The sequence below is a fragment of the Ovis canadensis genome, chromosome 16, assembly GCF_042477335.2.
Source record: "Ovis canadensis isolate MfBH-ARS-UI-01 breed Bighorn chromosome 16, ARS-UI_OviCan_v2, whole genome shotgun sequence".
NCBI classification, from domain to species: Eukaryota; Metazoa; Chordata; class Mammalia; order Artiodactyla; family Bovidae; genus Ovis; species Ovis canadensis.
The window spans coordinates 70,876,499-70,892,381 of NC_091260.1; the positions used below are offsets into that span (position 1 = coordinate 70,876,499).

Consider the following 15,883-nt stretch of genomic DNA (forward strand, 5'->3'; position numbering starts at 1 on the left):
CCTTGTACACACACAGCAAAAGCTAAGTCCTAGGCTACCAGGACACCTTGCTCAGCTCCTCCCAGCTACTGCACTTCTTCAGATTACCTGCTGGGACACAACCCCATACCACCCAAGTTACTATTTAACTGCTCCTAATTGCTTATTTCTGCCAGCATTTGTGAAGGTTTTGGAAGCAGTGGATCTTGTCATAAAATTGAACTCCACAAGGAACCAAATAACTAACAGCAATATTGGAAAGGGTAATCATTATGGCACTAGAGGATGATGAGGATTCAAGAGCTGCAGGTTGGATGCTCCTTATGAATCCAATAAATTAAAACCAAAATTCATTTTGGAAATTCTTCAGGTGGAAGAAAACACATCTAAGGGTAGTGACTGTTCTCTGTGCCACCAGTTTGTAAGTAACATTTTGTAGACCCAGTCAGGGAGAAGGCAATGGCAACCCACTCCAGCACTCTTGCCTGGAAAATCCCATGGATGGAGGAGTCTGGTAGGCTACAGTCCATGGGGTCTCTAGGAGTCGGACACGACTGAGCGGCTTCACTTTCGCTTTTCACTTCATGCACTGGAGAAGGATATGGAAACCCACTCCAGTATTCTTGCCTGGAGGATCCCAGGGACAGGGGAGCCTGGTGGGCTGCCATCTATGGGGTTGCAGAGTCGGGCATGACTGAAGAGACTTAACAGCAGCTGCAGCAGCAGTAAACCCTGTCAGAGTTGAAACAAATGTATTTGAACCTAGATTCCATCCTTTCATAAATTCTCATCTAGTGAAACTACTGAAATCACTGATAAGTACCTTAGGAATGAATCTAAGCTTTTATTGCATATATAGCTAGTTGTACCTTAGATGAACCAGAATGCCTATAGTTGAAATAAATAGATTACTTGAGTGCTATTTTGCAAATGACAAAACATAGGTGAAGGAAATAAACATAGAATAGTTTCAGACATGGCATTAAAATATTGTCCATCCTGAAGGAAATCAGTCCTGAATATTCATTGGAAGCTGAAGCTGAAACTCCAATACTTTGGCCCCCTAATGCCAAGAACTGACTCATTGGAAAAGACCTTGATACTGGGAAAAGATTGAAGGCAGGAGGAGAAGGTGATGACAGAGGATGAGATAGTTGGATGGCATCACTGACTCAATGGACATGAGTTTGAGTAAACTCTGGGAGCTGGTGATGGACAGGGAGGCCTGGCATGCTGCAGTCCATGAGGTTGCAGAGTCAGACACGACTGAGAGACTGAACTGAACTGAATTTTTTATTTCTTTCTTTCTCTTAACTCTATATAAAGGCACTGAGAAACTTTGGACATCTCAATTAAGTATTACTTTTAAATGTCCTTAAACACACACACACACACTAATACAGAAGCCTAATTTCCTTCTGAGACTATTACATGACATTTTTGCCATTCCGGGCAATTCATTTGGGAAGATAATTCCCTCAAGAAATTAAACTTAGTTCTTGAGTCTGAGACAGTATTTATAATTTCAATGTACATTTCTAGGCTATACATAACCATTTTCTGGATACTGAGCTGATGGGGTTTCCTCTACTTAAACTAATCCTCAGATGAAAATGTGACTTCCTTATTAAATTGGGCACATTGAGTCTATAAAAGGCTCAGCTCACTAGGTGTAATTGGTGCAGTTTTTCAAACGTCACCTAACTTCCAATTAAGCAATAGCTTCAACAATAAAGGAAATTTGATCAGGAAGCAGTAAGTTCCTAATTTAATTACCAAAATGCATTAAGCCTCAAGAGCTAAAGTCTTGCAAAGCATTCCTAAATGACCCTAAAATTATCAGAGGGAGTTAAGTTTAAAATTTAATTTGTAAAGGCAAAACAAATTCTATAATAATTGGTTATCACCTTCCTTATACACCAAACAAAAGCTCCTAAAAACCAGTTCTGATTTTGGAATCTCTCTCCCCACAAGGTCCCCCATCTTACCTTCCAACTTGGGTAAATGTCAATTTATAACTATTTTAAATGAGATTTCAGGACTTCCCTGATGGTGCAGTGGTTAAGATTCTGTGCTTCCACTGTAGAAGGTGCAGATCCAATCTCTGGTTGGGGAACTAAGATCCCATATGCCTCGTGACCAAAAAAAAGCCAACAAACCAAAAAAAACAAACCCTGATGACCAAGGAACCTCCATAGCAGCTCTGAATGCAAACCTCAGTCCTCTTACATATGAGAGAGAAATACAATATATATATAATATATATTTTTTTAGAAAAATAATTTTATTTTATTTTACTTTTTACTTTTTTAAATTTTTTAATATAAATGTATTTATTTTAATTGAAAGCTAATTACTTTACAATATTGTATTGGTTTTGCCATACACTGACATGAATCCACCACGGGAGTACATGTGTTCCCCATTCTGAACCCCCCTCCCACCTCTCTCCCCATACCATGCCTCTGAGTTATCCCAGTGCACCAACCCAGAGCATCCTGTATCATGCATCAAACCTGGACTGGCGATTCATTTCACATATGATAATATACATGTTTCAATGCCATTCTCCCAAATCATCCCACCCTCTCCCTCTCCCACAGAGTCCAAAAGACTGTTCAATACATCTGTGTCTCTTCTGCTATCTTGCATACAGGGTTATCGTTACTATCTTTCTAAATTCCATATATATGCGTTAGTATACTGTATTGGTGTTTTTCTTTCTGGCTTATTTCACTCTGTATAATAGGCTCCAGTCTCACTCACCTCATTAGAACTGATTCAAATGTATTCTTTTTAACGGCTGAGTAATACTTCATTGTGTATAAGTACCACAGCTTTCTTATCTATTCGTCTGCTGATGGACATCTAGGTTGCTTCCATGTCCCGGCTATTATAAATAGTGCTGCAATGAATATTGGGGTATATGTGTCTCTTTCAATTCTGGTTTCCTCGGTGTACATGTACAGAAGTGGGATTGCTGAGTCGTATGGCAGTTCTATTTCCAGTTTTTAAAGGAATCTCCACACTGTTCTCCATAGTGGCTGTACTAGTTAGCATCCCCACCAACAGTGTAAGAGGGTTCCCTTTTCTCCACACCCTCTCCAGCATTTATTGTTTGTAGACTTTTGGATAGCAGCCATTCTGACTGGCAGGAAATGGTACCTCATTGTGGTTTTGATTTGCATTTTTCTGATAATGAGTGATGTTGAGCATCTTTTCATGTGTTTGGTAGCCATCTGTATGTCTTCTTTGGAGAAATGTCAGTTCAGTTCTTTGGCCCATTTTTTGATTGGGTCGTTTATTTTTCTGGAATTGAGCTGCAGGAGTTGCTTGTATATTTTTGAGATTAATTCTTTGTCAGTTGCTCCATTTGCTATTATTTTCTCCCATTCTGAAGGCTGTCTTTTCACCTTGCTTATAGTTTCCTTTGTTGTGCAGAAGCTTTTGATTTTAATTAGGTCCCATTTGTTTATTTTCACTTTTACTTCCAGTATTCTGGGAGGTGGGTCATAGAGGATCCTGCCGTGATTTATGTCGAGAGTGTTTTGCCTATGTTCTCCTCTAGGAGAACCTTCATAGCAGCTCTGGATGCAAACCCTCAGTACTCTTGCATATGAGAGAGAAATAAAATTTATATATTTTTTAAAGATTTGTTCATTGTCATTTTCTTTCTCCAGATCTTTATAGTCCCCTTCCTATGTTATCACTCTGCTTCTCTTGTGTTACAGATAGAATTTCATTCAACTATAATAGACTGCTTCATGGTACATTTCCAGTCTTCCAAGGCACATGGTCTAAGATTGATATCTACCACTTGTGTGCATTTCCAATTTAAGAATAATTCCCTGGCTTAGTTTTAAGGGGAAAACAAGCAATATGACTATCCACTACTTTAATATTACATACACTATAGACCCTATATCAAGATTAACTTACATATCAGTTTCAAACCCTAACTCTGTCTGGTGAAGTCTGTTAGGACACAGTTATGGTTCCTGGGAAACTAAAACTTCAACAGTGCAATATAAAAGCAGCTTGCAATGTTTGACTTTTGCTTTCTATAACTGAGGGTTTGAAGTCAATGTCTAGATTATACAAGAACCAGCAAAGTGTTTCCATGTATAAGGCTGGCGATTAAGACATGATTATGAGCTGGCTTTTGGAAAGGTACTTCTCACAAGCACTTTCAAAATACACTTTGATGTAGACTTATAACAATGATTAGTACGAAATGCTCAAAACTTTATAATGGCATGTACAAAATAGACATTAACAATAAATGTTAGCAGTCAGGTTGGAAGATTATCTTTGCTACTTAACAAGTTTTACATGACTTTGGGCCTCCCGGATTCTTTCCCAGTCTCTCTGTTTTCATCTACCAAATGGAAACATTTAGGCCTGCTTTACAAGAGAAGCAGGAAGATGAAACAAATTTGAATGCAACAATGTTCACAAAAGTACTAGTAAGAGCCTGGAATAAGTGTCCCCAAAATGTTTGTTGAATTTGTTGGATAGTCAAAAAGGCTTTTTGAGAAACAGAATCTACCTTAAGTTAAAACCTTTATCCTTTTCTTCCTGAATGACTCATGTGAATGTTGTCTGAGGAACACATGCAAGAAGTAAAACGAAGATAATATAAAGAAGACAAAGAGAATAAAAACAAAGCCAGATGCCTGGGCATTTTCAAAATAAGTCTATTTAAAATTGGTTTAATTCGGGCACTGAAAACATGAGAACCTGGAAATATATAAATAAACTGGTGATTTTAGGGTTGCAGAAAGAATATCACCACCAATTCTTTATAAATTAACTCATTTCACATGGTTCAGATGAAACATTTTTAAATGAACTTCTTTCAGGGAGTTAAAGGGACAATTTCACAAAGTAATGTTATACGAATCTATTGAAGGCTGTTTTATAATCATGAGCTGATGCAAAGGGAGTGTTTACATCTCCAGAAGTGAATGTACTCAAGTAGGTTGAAATCCTTTTACTATTCGAAGCAGCTACCCCCTTCCCACTGGAAGGACTGACCTACAGGGGCTCCACCATCTTTCTCAAACCCTTCTAAATACCTTGCCTCCACTCTACAACAAGCTCACAAATAGGCAGCAAGAGAACAGGCAGACAAACGAGAGTTAAATGGCTTCATGCTCAAAGGCCATAGCGTTTTTACAGGTTATGCTTTTTTCTAATTGGAACATCTTTCACCAAAACATGACTGTGTCAGACTCCTACTTGACAATGTATCAGGTGTATAATCTTGAGACGTTACTTTGTCAACAAAGGTCCATCTAGTCAAGGCTATGGTTTTTCCAGTGCTCATGTATGGATGTGAGAATTGGACTATAAAGAAAGCTGAGCGCAAAAGAATTGATGCTTTTGAACTGTGGTGTTGGAGAAGACTCTTGAGAGTCCCTCAGACTGCAAGGAGATCCAACCTATCCATCCTAAAGGAGATCAGTCCTAGGTGTTCATTGGAGGGACTGATGTTGAAGCTGAAACTCCAATACTTTGGCCACCTGATATGAAGAGCTGACTCACTGGAAAAGACCCTGATGCTGGGAAACATTGAGGGCAGAAGGAGAAGGGGATGACGGAGGATGAGATGGTTGGATGGCATCACTGACTCAATGGACATGAGTTTGAGTAAACTCTGGGAGTTGGTGATGGACAGGGAGGCCTGGCATGCTGCAGTCCATGGGGTCACAAAGAGTCGGACACAACTGAGCAACTGAACTGAACTGAACTTGAGTAAGTCTCTTCATTTCTCTGGGTCACAGGTATTTCTTTGTAAAATGACTATATTAGATCAGAAAATTGCCAAGGCTTTTTATAGCTCTAAAAGTTCTCTGATTCCATGGTTGTCTGGCTTGAAAACCAACACATATAAACAGTCATCACACTGATAAATTGTGTTGTCAGGGAGTTCAATACCTGAATTTGAACATGATTAAAAAGCAGCTTAATGAAGCTGACTTCTCAGCAGCCAACTGCATTTGGTCTTTGAACTAGATATTTCATTTTTCCCCAGCTCAAGGGAAGGCGTGGTATTTGACATGTCATCCTTAAAGCCACACCCTCATCCCCCTCTGCACCCCATTCCAAGAAAGAAGCCCAAACTCAGCTTCCTATTTCTAGGAAGCTTCTTCATGATCTAATCTAAAGTCGATTGATTCTGCTCACAGCTGAATGTGATTTCAAAGACCTGAAGGTCAAAGGCCATCCTTTCCTATACAAGAGGAAACATTCTGTGGATGAGATAGACTGAAAAACATGGAAGGGAAAGAATAATAACACAACTGGAAAGAATTAAGCTTCAGCTTAGCTAGTGGTAAAGAATCTGCCTGCAATGCAGGAAACCCAGGTTTAGTCCCTGGGTAGGGAAGATCCCCTGGATCAGGGAATGGCTACCCACTGCAGTATTCTTGCCTGGAAAATCCCATGGATAGAGAAGCTGGAAGGCTACAGTCCTGGGGTCACAAAGAGTCAACACAACGGAGTGACTTTCAGCTTCAGTTATTTCAGTTGGAATGTTCGAATGGAGATTTTGTTGGGGGGGAAAAAAATGGAAATTCTCTAGCTTTCTACACTTGAACCCAAACACCTTACAGTGTCAGGAAATCAGGAACTTAAACTGTTACAAGAAATAGAACAGGACTTACAGAAAGCTTATACCTTATCAGAGAGAAAACACTGCAGGCTGTTAATTCCTTAGAAGAGATGTGGCTTTAGAGTCACAAAATTACAACTCATAAAAGTTTTGCATGAGACTCTGGAACAGAACACTGCATCAGGTAAACTCTACCATTCTCTTTTGTATTAAAGTCAAATTGTATCACCATCTGAGGCCATCTTCCTAGGGGTACAGCCTTATGACCCTGATTATGACCCAAAGTGAATCTTAACTTGGAACTTGAGATAGATAGCAAAGCTATAAGTCCTTAGCAAAGAAACTGACTTAAGAGTGAATAAATATGATGCCTCAACTGTTAGGGTTGGGTGCGAAAATGTTTCAAACCTGAGATGAGATTAGTCCTGCCTGTCCAAGAAAAGCTAAAAAATAAATTAATCAATTAAAAGATTGGGAAATCTGTGGGTCTGTAATCCCTCGCATCTTCCAGAGCTTCATGTGAGAATATGCAGATACCATGATTGGTCCACACTGACCGGGCACCACAGGCTGAGCCATGAGCCCTGCTGCTTCAGGGATTTGTTATGACAGATTTCAGGCCAGTTCTGGCCCCAAGGCATCTCAGGAGAAACTTTTAGCCACAACTTGGCAATTTGTACAGCGAAGACTCAGCCTCTCACCACTGTGTATGACCTCCTCTCAGAGTTGGAAGCCAGCACATGAAAAGAACACTTTGTGATGGATTAGATTGGGGTCTGAAGGCCAGGCAGCAGCTCCCCCAAACCCATTTTCACACGTTTAAATCAATGAGTTCTAGTAAGTTTACTGAGCTGTGTAACTATTTGTATCACCACAATCCAATTTTAGAAAACTGTCATCTCCCCAAAAGGATCCCTCATGCCTGTTTACAATTATTCGCCATTCCCACTGCCGGCCCCAGGTCAGTGTGTATGCTGAGTGTCCTTCTCTTCCCCCCACTCCCAGGACCTCAGTTTATTTCCCAGTATACACTGAACAGAGGGGTCGCCCACGTTTCCCAGTAAAAGACAGTGCCTATACCATCAGCCATCTTGTAGAGGCCGGACACAAATGCATACATATATGTACCCACACACATGCACACACACACACACACACACACACACACACACACACACTACCCAGGGAACGATGTAACACCCTCCCCATCCAGCCCATCAGGGAGAAGTCCAACACTGCTCCAGAATGCTTCCAAACCCAGCTATTACAGGGATGGCCACAGTTTTCAAAAGCTGCAGGAAACTTGAATATTATCCTCCACAATAGATACCATGTTTAGAAATCAGTATCACTCAGACTCTTAAACTGAGGATCCTTGCTGTGCTTCCTGAAGACAATATCCTTGAATTCAAAGGAGAAAAATCATAACAGGGTCAAAGGACTGAAGAAAATAACCATAGTCAAACAGCTTCGGAAAAACTGGGCAACCACACAATCAATTTGGTTTAATATCAAAGGTTAAATATAATTCTAGAAAACTGTGGAAAGAGAATCAACGAAGCATTTTCAATGTGCTCTTCTGTGGCGTGTATAGGAAACCAGTGTCCACCTTTTGTTTTCTTTTGCCGTGTGTTGCAGAGAGAGGTTACCTAGGCATTTTCCAGTAGGAGGAAACCGACATGAAACAGATAAATCCACCTTGTGGAGGTCAGAGAATGTGATGCTCTGATCACTTATCCTGAGAGGTGGACCTGGGCTCTGTCATTTGTAAACTGAGGAAATGGGCACTGGCTATTACGCTTCCATCTTAAAAAAACAGACCCATAGTATGAGGCCATTCTGTGGCAAACAACCCTGAAACACACTTTAATGCAACTAATATCCACATCAAATTCATTTTGTAATATTTAAAAATTTTCACTGATGGAAAAGCAGCAACAAAAAGGATTCATGCAAATAAACAGCAAAACAGTGCATTTGTTTAGACTTTTTTCAGATAAGCAAAAAATGGATAGTAGGATAAAGTACTTCCACTTAAGACTTCAGAAAAAAATTTCATACCAATTTAGCCCAGTTGCTAAAAATTCTGTTTCATATGAATATCACAGTTTCTTGTTTTTCTCTCCTGAAAATGCACTGTGAACAAAATGTTTAAAACACTGGCTGAGCCTACACCAAAAGCATCTTCCTAAGAAAAAGGCAAAATAGAAATGAAAAATTTGAATCTCTATAGTTTATTTTGAAGCATAAAAAGCAGACATTTTTTAAATGCTTGAAACCCCATAGTCCCAATCTTGGCAACATAGCTCATATATTCTTGCATTTTCTACTTCTGAAACGGAGCAAAAAATAAGAGAACGTAAATCCATTGGCTAGAATCAATTCACCTGATTCGCACATTACTTAACTGAATTTCAAAAATAATCTAATCCCCACATTTGAATTAACAGGCAGAAAATTAAGTTTGGACTGCTACCTGATTCTTTATTGCATTGAGAAGAACACACCAATCTGTTTGCCATACACTGTGGTAAAACAATGCTAAGGCATTAAATACAAAGGAATACAACCCAGTTGTAAAATATATTTATCCATCGGTCTGGGGATAATTAACTCAGAGAAGTTAACTTTTATATGAAACACCCCAAGTCAAAGAATACCCAAAGAAGACACACACAACAGAAGTAAACCATCATCATTAATGTAAAACATGTAGTGCAGACCAAGAACAATCTAACAGCTTAAATGACCAACACCAGGCTATGCGTACACTTTCTGATATTATAAACAGCAGAAACTAAGCTTCTGAAACAAGGACTGGAAATGCATTTCCACAGGCTCTATATAGTGTCATGAGGAATCAGCTGACACCCCACAAGTCTTTCATTACAAATGGCATTCATGTCTTCCACAGACCTTCATTCAACCATTCATTTAGAAAGAATTCTTCTTCAAAAAAGAAGTCATTTAATTGTGTGTTTCATATTAACATAAAAGGAGCTGAGTCCATAATTGGGTCAACTTTTTACCAAATAACTACTACAGAACCAATTATTTCCACACTCAAACAAATAAGTATAACTGAAAAGCTTCTCAACTACTGGGAAACAGTTAAATTCCACCACGTGTTACTACATATAGTCAAATTCTTCATCAAGAACACCAGTGCAACTCATCTTCATTCTGACAAGCAGGAATTCTCACTTAATTTTTTAAAGAATCAAACAAACCTCTTCTCCTACTCCCCAATATTGGGGACTGGTTCAGGTTCTACAAATCACACAACTATGACCTTCCCATTATCAAAATCACGAATTCCAGGTGTGCCTATTTCAAAAGATCTTGCCGGAACTTTCAACTCGAGTAGAAGGATTTTACAATCATAATGTTTCCCATACTGAAAAACAAGACATCATTCACAAACATTCCCAAAAGTCAGCCTATTATACTTTGATAAAATGACAGCATTTACCTTAAACTGCACCAAAACAACTTTAGTAGACATTGACAACAATGCAATAAAAGAGAAAACCTTGGCCTTCCCATTTTTGAGAATCTCATATGCTCCCACTCGGCAGAACAGATCTGAGACTCACACATTTTATGTCTTCCGAATACAGCCAGCACTGTGACGAGAGCACAGGAGATAATGAAGACCAGATGCCTACCTTCGCTGGTAGCCACATTCTTCTGGGCTTGGGTCGGCGTGTGATCTGTACTTGAACTCACGTCGGATGAGATGCTTGAGCTGCCTTTGCCTAGAGAAAACAAGAACGAGGAGCTTTTGAAATTTGTCATTTCAGAACTGGACTGTGCCTTCCACTCCATCTCACACCAAGCCATATCACTCGTTTCCAAGAAAGGAGCCGTAACACTACGAATGAAGTGTATTAGTTTTCTGGCCTCATGCATTAAATATCTTTGGGGAAATATCTGACCCATGCCATAACAGAGCTAAAGCCCTATTATAATATGGCTTGACTATAAACTCAGATGATTATAAGGTATTGTCAAACATGATAACGTAATATAGTTTTGGCATATATGTGAATAAGAGAGTATGAGTGGGAGACACATCTACAGTATTGATTTTTTCTTTGCAACTATAAACCATACATTTTCTGGTAAATGACGAACGCAAATCTAGGAATGAGGCATCATCCAACGGGCAAGAGCCTGCTGGCTCCAAACAGCTGCATTGCCTTAAAAAAACAAATTCCCTAATTTAATGGGTTCTTCGTTAAAACAAACAAAAAACCTGCTTTGTTCTTCTAATGCAGGGCTTCTTAAATGGGGATGCCTCCTCCTCCAGTGGACATCTGGCAATGACTGGTTTCGTTTTAATTGTCCCAGTGGGGGAAGGTGTGTTACTGGCATCTAGTGGGTAGAGGCCAGGGAAGCTGCTCAATGTCTTACAATGTGTATGACGGCACCCCATAGTTTTAGAAAAATAATCCAGACCAGAGCATCAACTGGGCTGAACTTGAGAAATCCTGGCCTAAATAACCTAACCTCAGCTGACAACTGACTTTCTGCTCTTCTAACTTTAAATTTGAACATATGTCAATACATTAATACTGCTGAACATTTTGTCTCTCAATCATGTCTGACTCTTTGTGACCCCACGGACTATAACCTACCAGGCTCTTCTGTCCATAGGATTCTCGAGGCAAGAATACTGGAGTGGATAGCCATTTCCTTCTCCAGGGGATCTGCCTGACCTGGGGATTGACCCTGGGTCTCCTGCACTGTAGGTGGATTCTTTACCATTTGAGCCACCAGGGAATGAAAGTCTACAAATAGGGCACACACTGTATAAGGAGGGAGGTGCCAGTGACCACTGGGCAGAATTCTGAGATGATCTCCATGGTACCTGCTGCAGACTGAATGGCCGTGTTCCCAAAAATTCCTGTGTTAAAAGTTAATCTCCAGTATGATAGTTTTAGGAGGTGATTATAGTATTTGGAGGTGATTAGATCACAAGAGTGGAGCCCTCATGAGTGTGATTAGTGCCCTTATTGAAGAGATCCCAGAGTGACCCCCTGTCCTTTTATCATGTAGGGACACAGGGAAGAGATGGCCATCTATGAACCAGGAAGCAGCTCCTCACCAGACACCTTGATATCAGACTTTTCAGCCTCCAGAACTGTGAGAATTAAATATCTGTTAACATTATAAGTCACCCAGTATATGGTATTTTGTTGTAAGCAGCCTGAACAGGCTAAGCCAGTGTCCATGCCCTTGGTAATCTGCTCCCCTTACGTGTGGACAGAATTTGCAATTTGTTACTAAACCATAGGACATGGCAATGGTAAGAGGGTTTTACAGATGTAATTAAATTTCCTATAGCATTGACTTTAATCAAAAGGGTGATTATCCTGGGTGGGCCTGACCTAAATACCTAAGTAAACCCTTTTATAGAGCCTAGAGGAGACAGACTCTTGCTCCTTCTCTTGAAGATGCAAACCATCATGCATGCTACAGCTGCAAGGAGATAAATTCTACCAACCCTACATGAGCCTGGAAGAGGATCCAACTTCAGATGAGAAAGCTGACCAGGCCAACATCTTGATGACAGCTTTGCAAGATCCTGAACAAAAGACCCAGCTGACCCAAGCCCTGAATTCTCAGCCAAGGAAACAGCGAAAGAATAGATGTATCTTGTTGTAAACTTTGCTAAAGTCATGATAATCTGTTACGCGACAATAGAAAACTAAAACAATGCCCAGTTAATTACATCCCAAATGAACTCTTTTCAGGCCACAAATTATGATCTAGATTCTTACACGCAGCTGAGAAACACTGTTTTCGAATAGTCTTCTCTGCACAGTGGTACATAACCCAGTTGGGTGGAGAGAGTTTACAGTCTATGAAAGGACAATGTAGAAAAGCACAAATGGGCTTGCGTTGAAAGAGCTTCAGGATTTTGTTTGCTAAGGTTGACAGTAATGGAAGAATCCAAGTTCATTGGTGATATCACCTGAGCAGGGACCTCAAATGGCTGTTGCTTCTTCTTACCACTGTACATCACTCATGACTTATCGCTCTGAAACAATTCTGTCATTCCCATCATCTCTACCCATTTCACATGCAGGGGGAGAAGCACACAGTAGTTTCTCTTGGGGACCAATGCCTTGACCTCTGCAGAAAGCCGTACCGAGAACACAGGAGTACCAGGCAAAGTGCTCAGTTCGGCGACCATCACACCTACCAGTCACTGTGTCCTGTATCCATCATGGCTGCCAGTTTCTCATGCAACTGGAATGATCTGTGCTTTTGAATGTTTCAAGTACAAATGTCTGGAGTCTCTGGCTTCAAAACCCTGCTCTACCATTTCCAAACCACATACATATCCATGGACAAGTCTCTCAAACTAAATCTTGTTTCATCTCCTGGTAATGTGAAGATGGAAACCTCTTGCACTTTATACAAATGGGTGTCATGGTGCCCAGGCTTTGCTGTGTGTATCAGTCAGGCTTCTCCAGAGAAACAGAACTGATAAAAGTGTAAATATCTCCCATTAGGATACATGTCAGGATCAGGGGAAATTATAGAATCATTTCTATAGTATATATATATATGGGATTTTCATATATTCATATATATGAGATACTGAGTTGACCAAAAAGTTCATTTGGATTTTTCCATTACCTCATATAAACATTGGCCAATCCAATATTTATACATATATATATGACACATATATATTGAAAATAAAGTGAATGAAGTCGCTCAGTCATGTCTGACTCTTTGTGACCCCATCGACTGTAGCCCTCCAGACTCCTCCATCCATGGGATTCTCCAGGCAAGAATACATGAGTGGGTTGCCATTTCCTTCTCCAGGGGATCTTCCTGACCCAGGGATAGAACCCAGGTCTCCCGCATTGCAGGCAGACGCTTTAACCTCTGAGCCACCAGGGGATGATATATATTGAGAATATACATTATAAAAGATCTATTATTATATATTTACAATTTATATTATACATACACATATACATATAATATACTATATATAGATACAGAGTCAAAGAGAAAGAGATTTAAAGGAATTGGCTCACAGAATAGTTGGAGCTCACAAGTTGGGAATCTGTATGTAGGGTAGGCGCGCAAGCAGGATGGAAACTCAGGTAGGAGTTAATGCTGCAGCCTTGAGGCAAAACTATTTATTTTCCAATAAACCTCACATTTTACTTTAAAGGCCTTAAAGTGATTGGACTGAAGGCCCACTGTCCAATGGTCAATGGTCATTATCAAAGGTAAACTTAAAGTCAACTAAAACAGCAGATGGTAATCACATTTATAAATCACTTTAACGACAAAACCTAGATTAGTGTCAGATTCCATAACTGTGTACTATGGCCTGGCCAGGCTGACACAGACAACTTTCTATCACGGTGTCAGACCCACAGGAATTGAAAATCTGTATTTGCCATGCACCATGCCTGGAAGAAGATCTGTCAGACTCTCTAAGCTTCACTGCCTTTCATCCATAAAACAGAGATAAAAACAAATAAAAAACCAACTACTCATTTCCTCTATTAAAAATAGGGGAATTATACCCCCACCTCTCAGGGTGGGAGAGGCTGCTATGAGCTATGGTTTATAAAGGCATTCAGTCATATCCGGTCCTGGAGAGAGTCCACTGCGTGATCGTTTAATATTGACCCAATGATCACAGTTCAATTTGTATCAGGAAATAAGAAATAAAATGTAAAACACTAATTATTATTTGACTATATATGCATATATAATAGCAAATAAATATTATGTATGCTTATAAATTAAATTCTACATGCGTTATAGATCTAGTAAAAATCCCTCAAGCATAAACAAAGTTGGCAATTCTGCTCTCTATCCAACTGCTACATGAAAGTTTGTTTATTTGATCAATGGCCAAAACCCCCATTAGGGGTGGTTAGCATATCCAAACTGTGCTGGTTGGATTTGGTAAAGTAAAATTTTGCTCTTTATTGAATTTCCTCCCAAGCGGGCTAGAAGCCTAAATGAGGGCAATTGAACAAACAATTAGGTATCAAATATATAAACATCAAAGAAAGCGAAGACTAACAATGCACTGAGGTTGGTAGGTGTTGCCTGTAACAGGTGAGCATACACTTCTGTGAATCTCAACCACCATATGGACAAATTAGCCAGCGGGTCCATCATTTCAGGGACTTGAGGTGCACTGTTAACCTAAGCATGTTAGCCGAAGAATTTGATCCCAATCACAGATCCCTTCAGGCTTTCTGTTAGAGGGTGCCAGGTTCTCCCAATGTCTGAAAAGATGTTCATTAAATGAGGATCCTATTTGAACAGGATTTCAAATCTCTTTTAATATAAAAATCTCCATGTATAAAACTGCAACACTAAGTATCTTTTCTTTTCTCTTTCCCAGTGCCCAAGCTGACTGTGCAAAAGCAGATGTTTAAAACAAGACAGATGTTCCATTGTTATTATTGACAACATGAGGAAGGCAAAGGGGGGAAGAGAAAAGATCAATCACTACATAACAAAAATGAATCAGTGGGGTCCTATGTTTTCTAACATTCTTAAGAGTCCAATAAATCCCTTGCAAAACTGATTCCCTTTATCAATGCCAGATTAGATGCATCAAATTCATTCCGGCGGATTTCGGTCAAGGACCCCTGCCAGGAAATGCACAAAGGAGCACATGGACACATGGGGTGGGGGCCTTAGCCCCTTTATTGCCTGTTTCTCTCAGGTACCTTGATTCCAAGTGGCTGCTGCAGGTACACCCCAAGAACCTTACTTAATATCAAATGTCCACACCAAAGGAAAGAGAATTCTTTTTTCTCAGAATTAGATCAAGGGAGCAGTGGGTCATGTTTGTGTATTGAATTCACTGTTATTTTCCTGATTGTTATCTTGAGATAGTTTCTTATCTTCTTTTATCCACGGTTCAAATGTCTGTATGTACAGAATAATAATATTAGTTATCTCAAAGAATGATCTGGCCTAATCCCTGGCCCAGGCGCATATTAGCTTTTGGAAAGAAACTGAACACATATTCTTGAAGCATATTAGCTCTTTCAGGCCAACGAGAATTTTACAGATGAGTTCTCCAGAGTTGGAGATACTGATGGAGAGTGAAATGAGGAGGTATCAAATACCAGGCCCCTGTTTCACTTTATTGTGAGTGGAAAACAGTAGATGGTGTCCTTTGCTTTGCTTCTCCTATTTTTTGTTCTTTCCTTGTGAGGGTTGAAAGCACAATCTAAGGAGCACAACAGTGAGAAAGGATAAGAAACAGAGAGATCTCAGAGT

The 15,883-nt window shown here is 39.8% G+C and overlaps 1 protein-coding gene across 1 annotated transcript in view; it reads right to left on the reverse strand.

Moving 5' to 3' along the window:
- The window catches only part of FBXL7 (F-box and leucine rich repeat protein 7), a 456,249-nt gene that overhangs the window by 319,547 nt on the left and 120,819 nt on the right, over positions 1-15,883 (reverse strand). Inside the window, exon 2 of the mRNA XM_069556127.1 lies at positions 10,264-10,353. Within this exon, the coding sequence (XP_069412228.1) occupies positions 10,264-10,353 (90 nt within the window). The remainder of the gene's footprint in view (positions 1-10,263; positions 10,354-15,883) is intronic.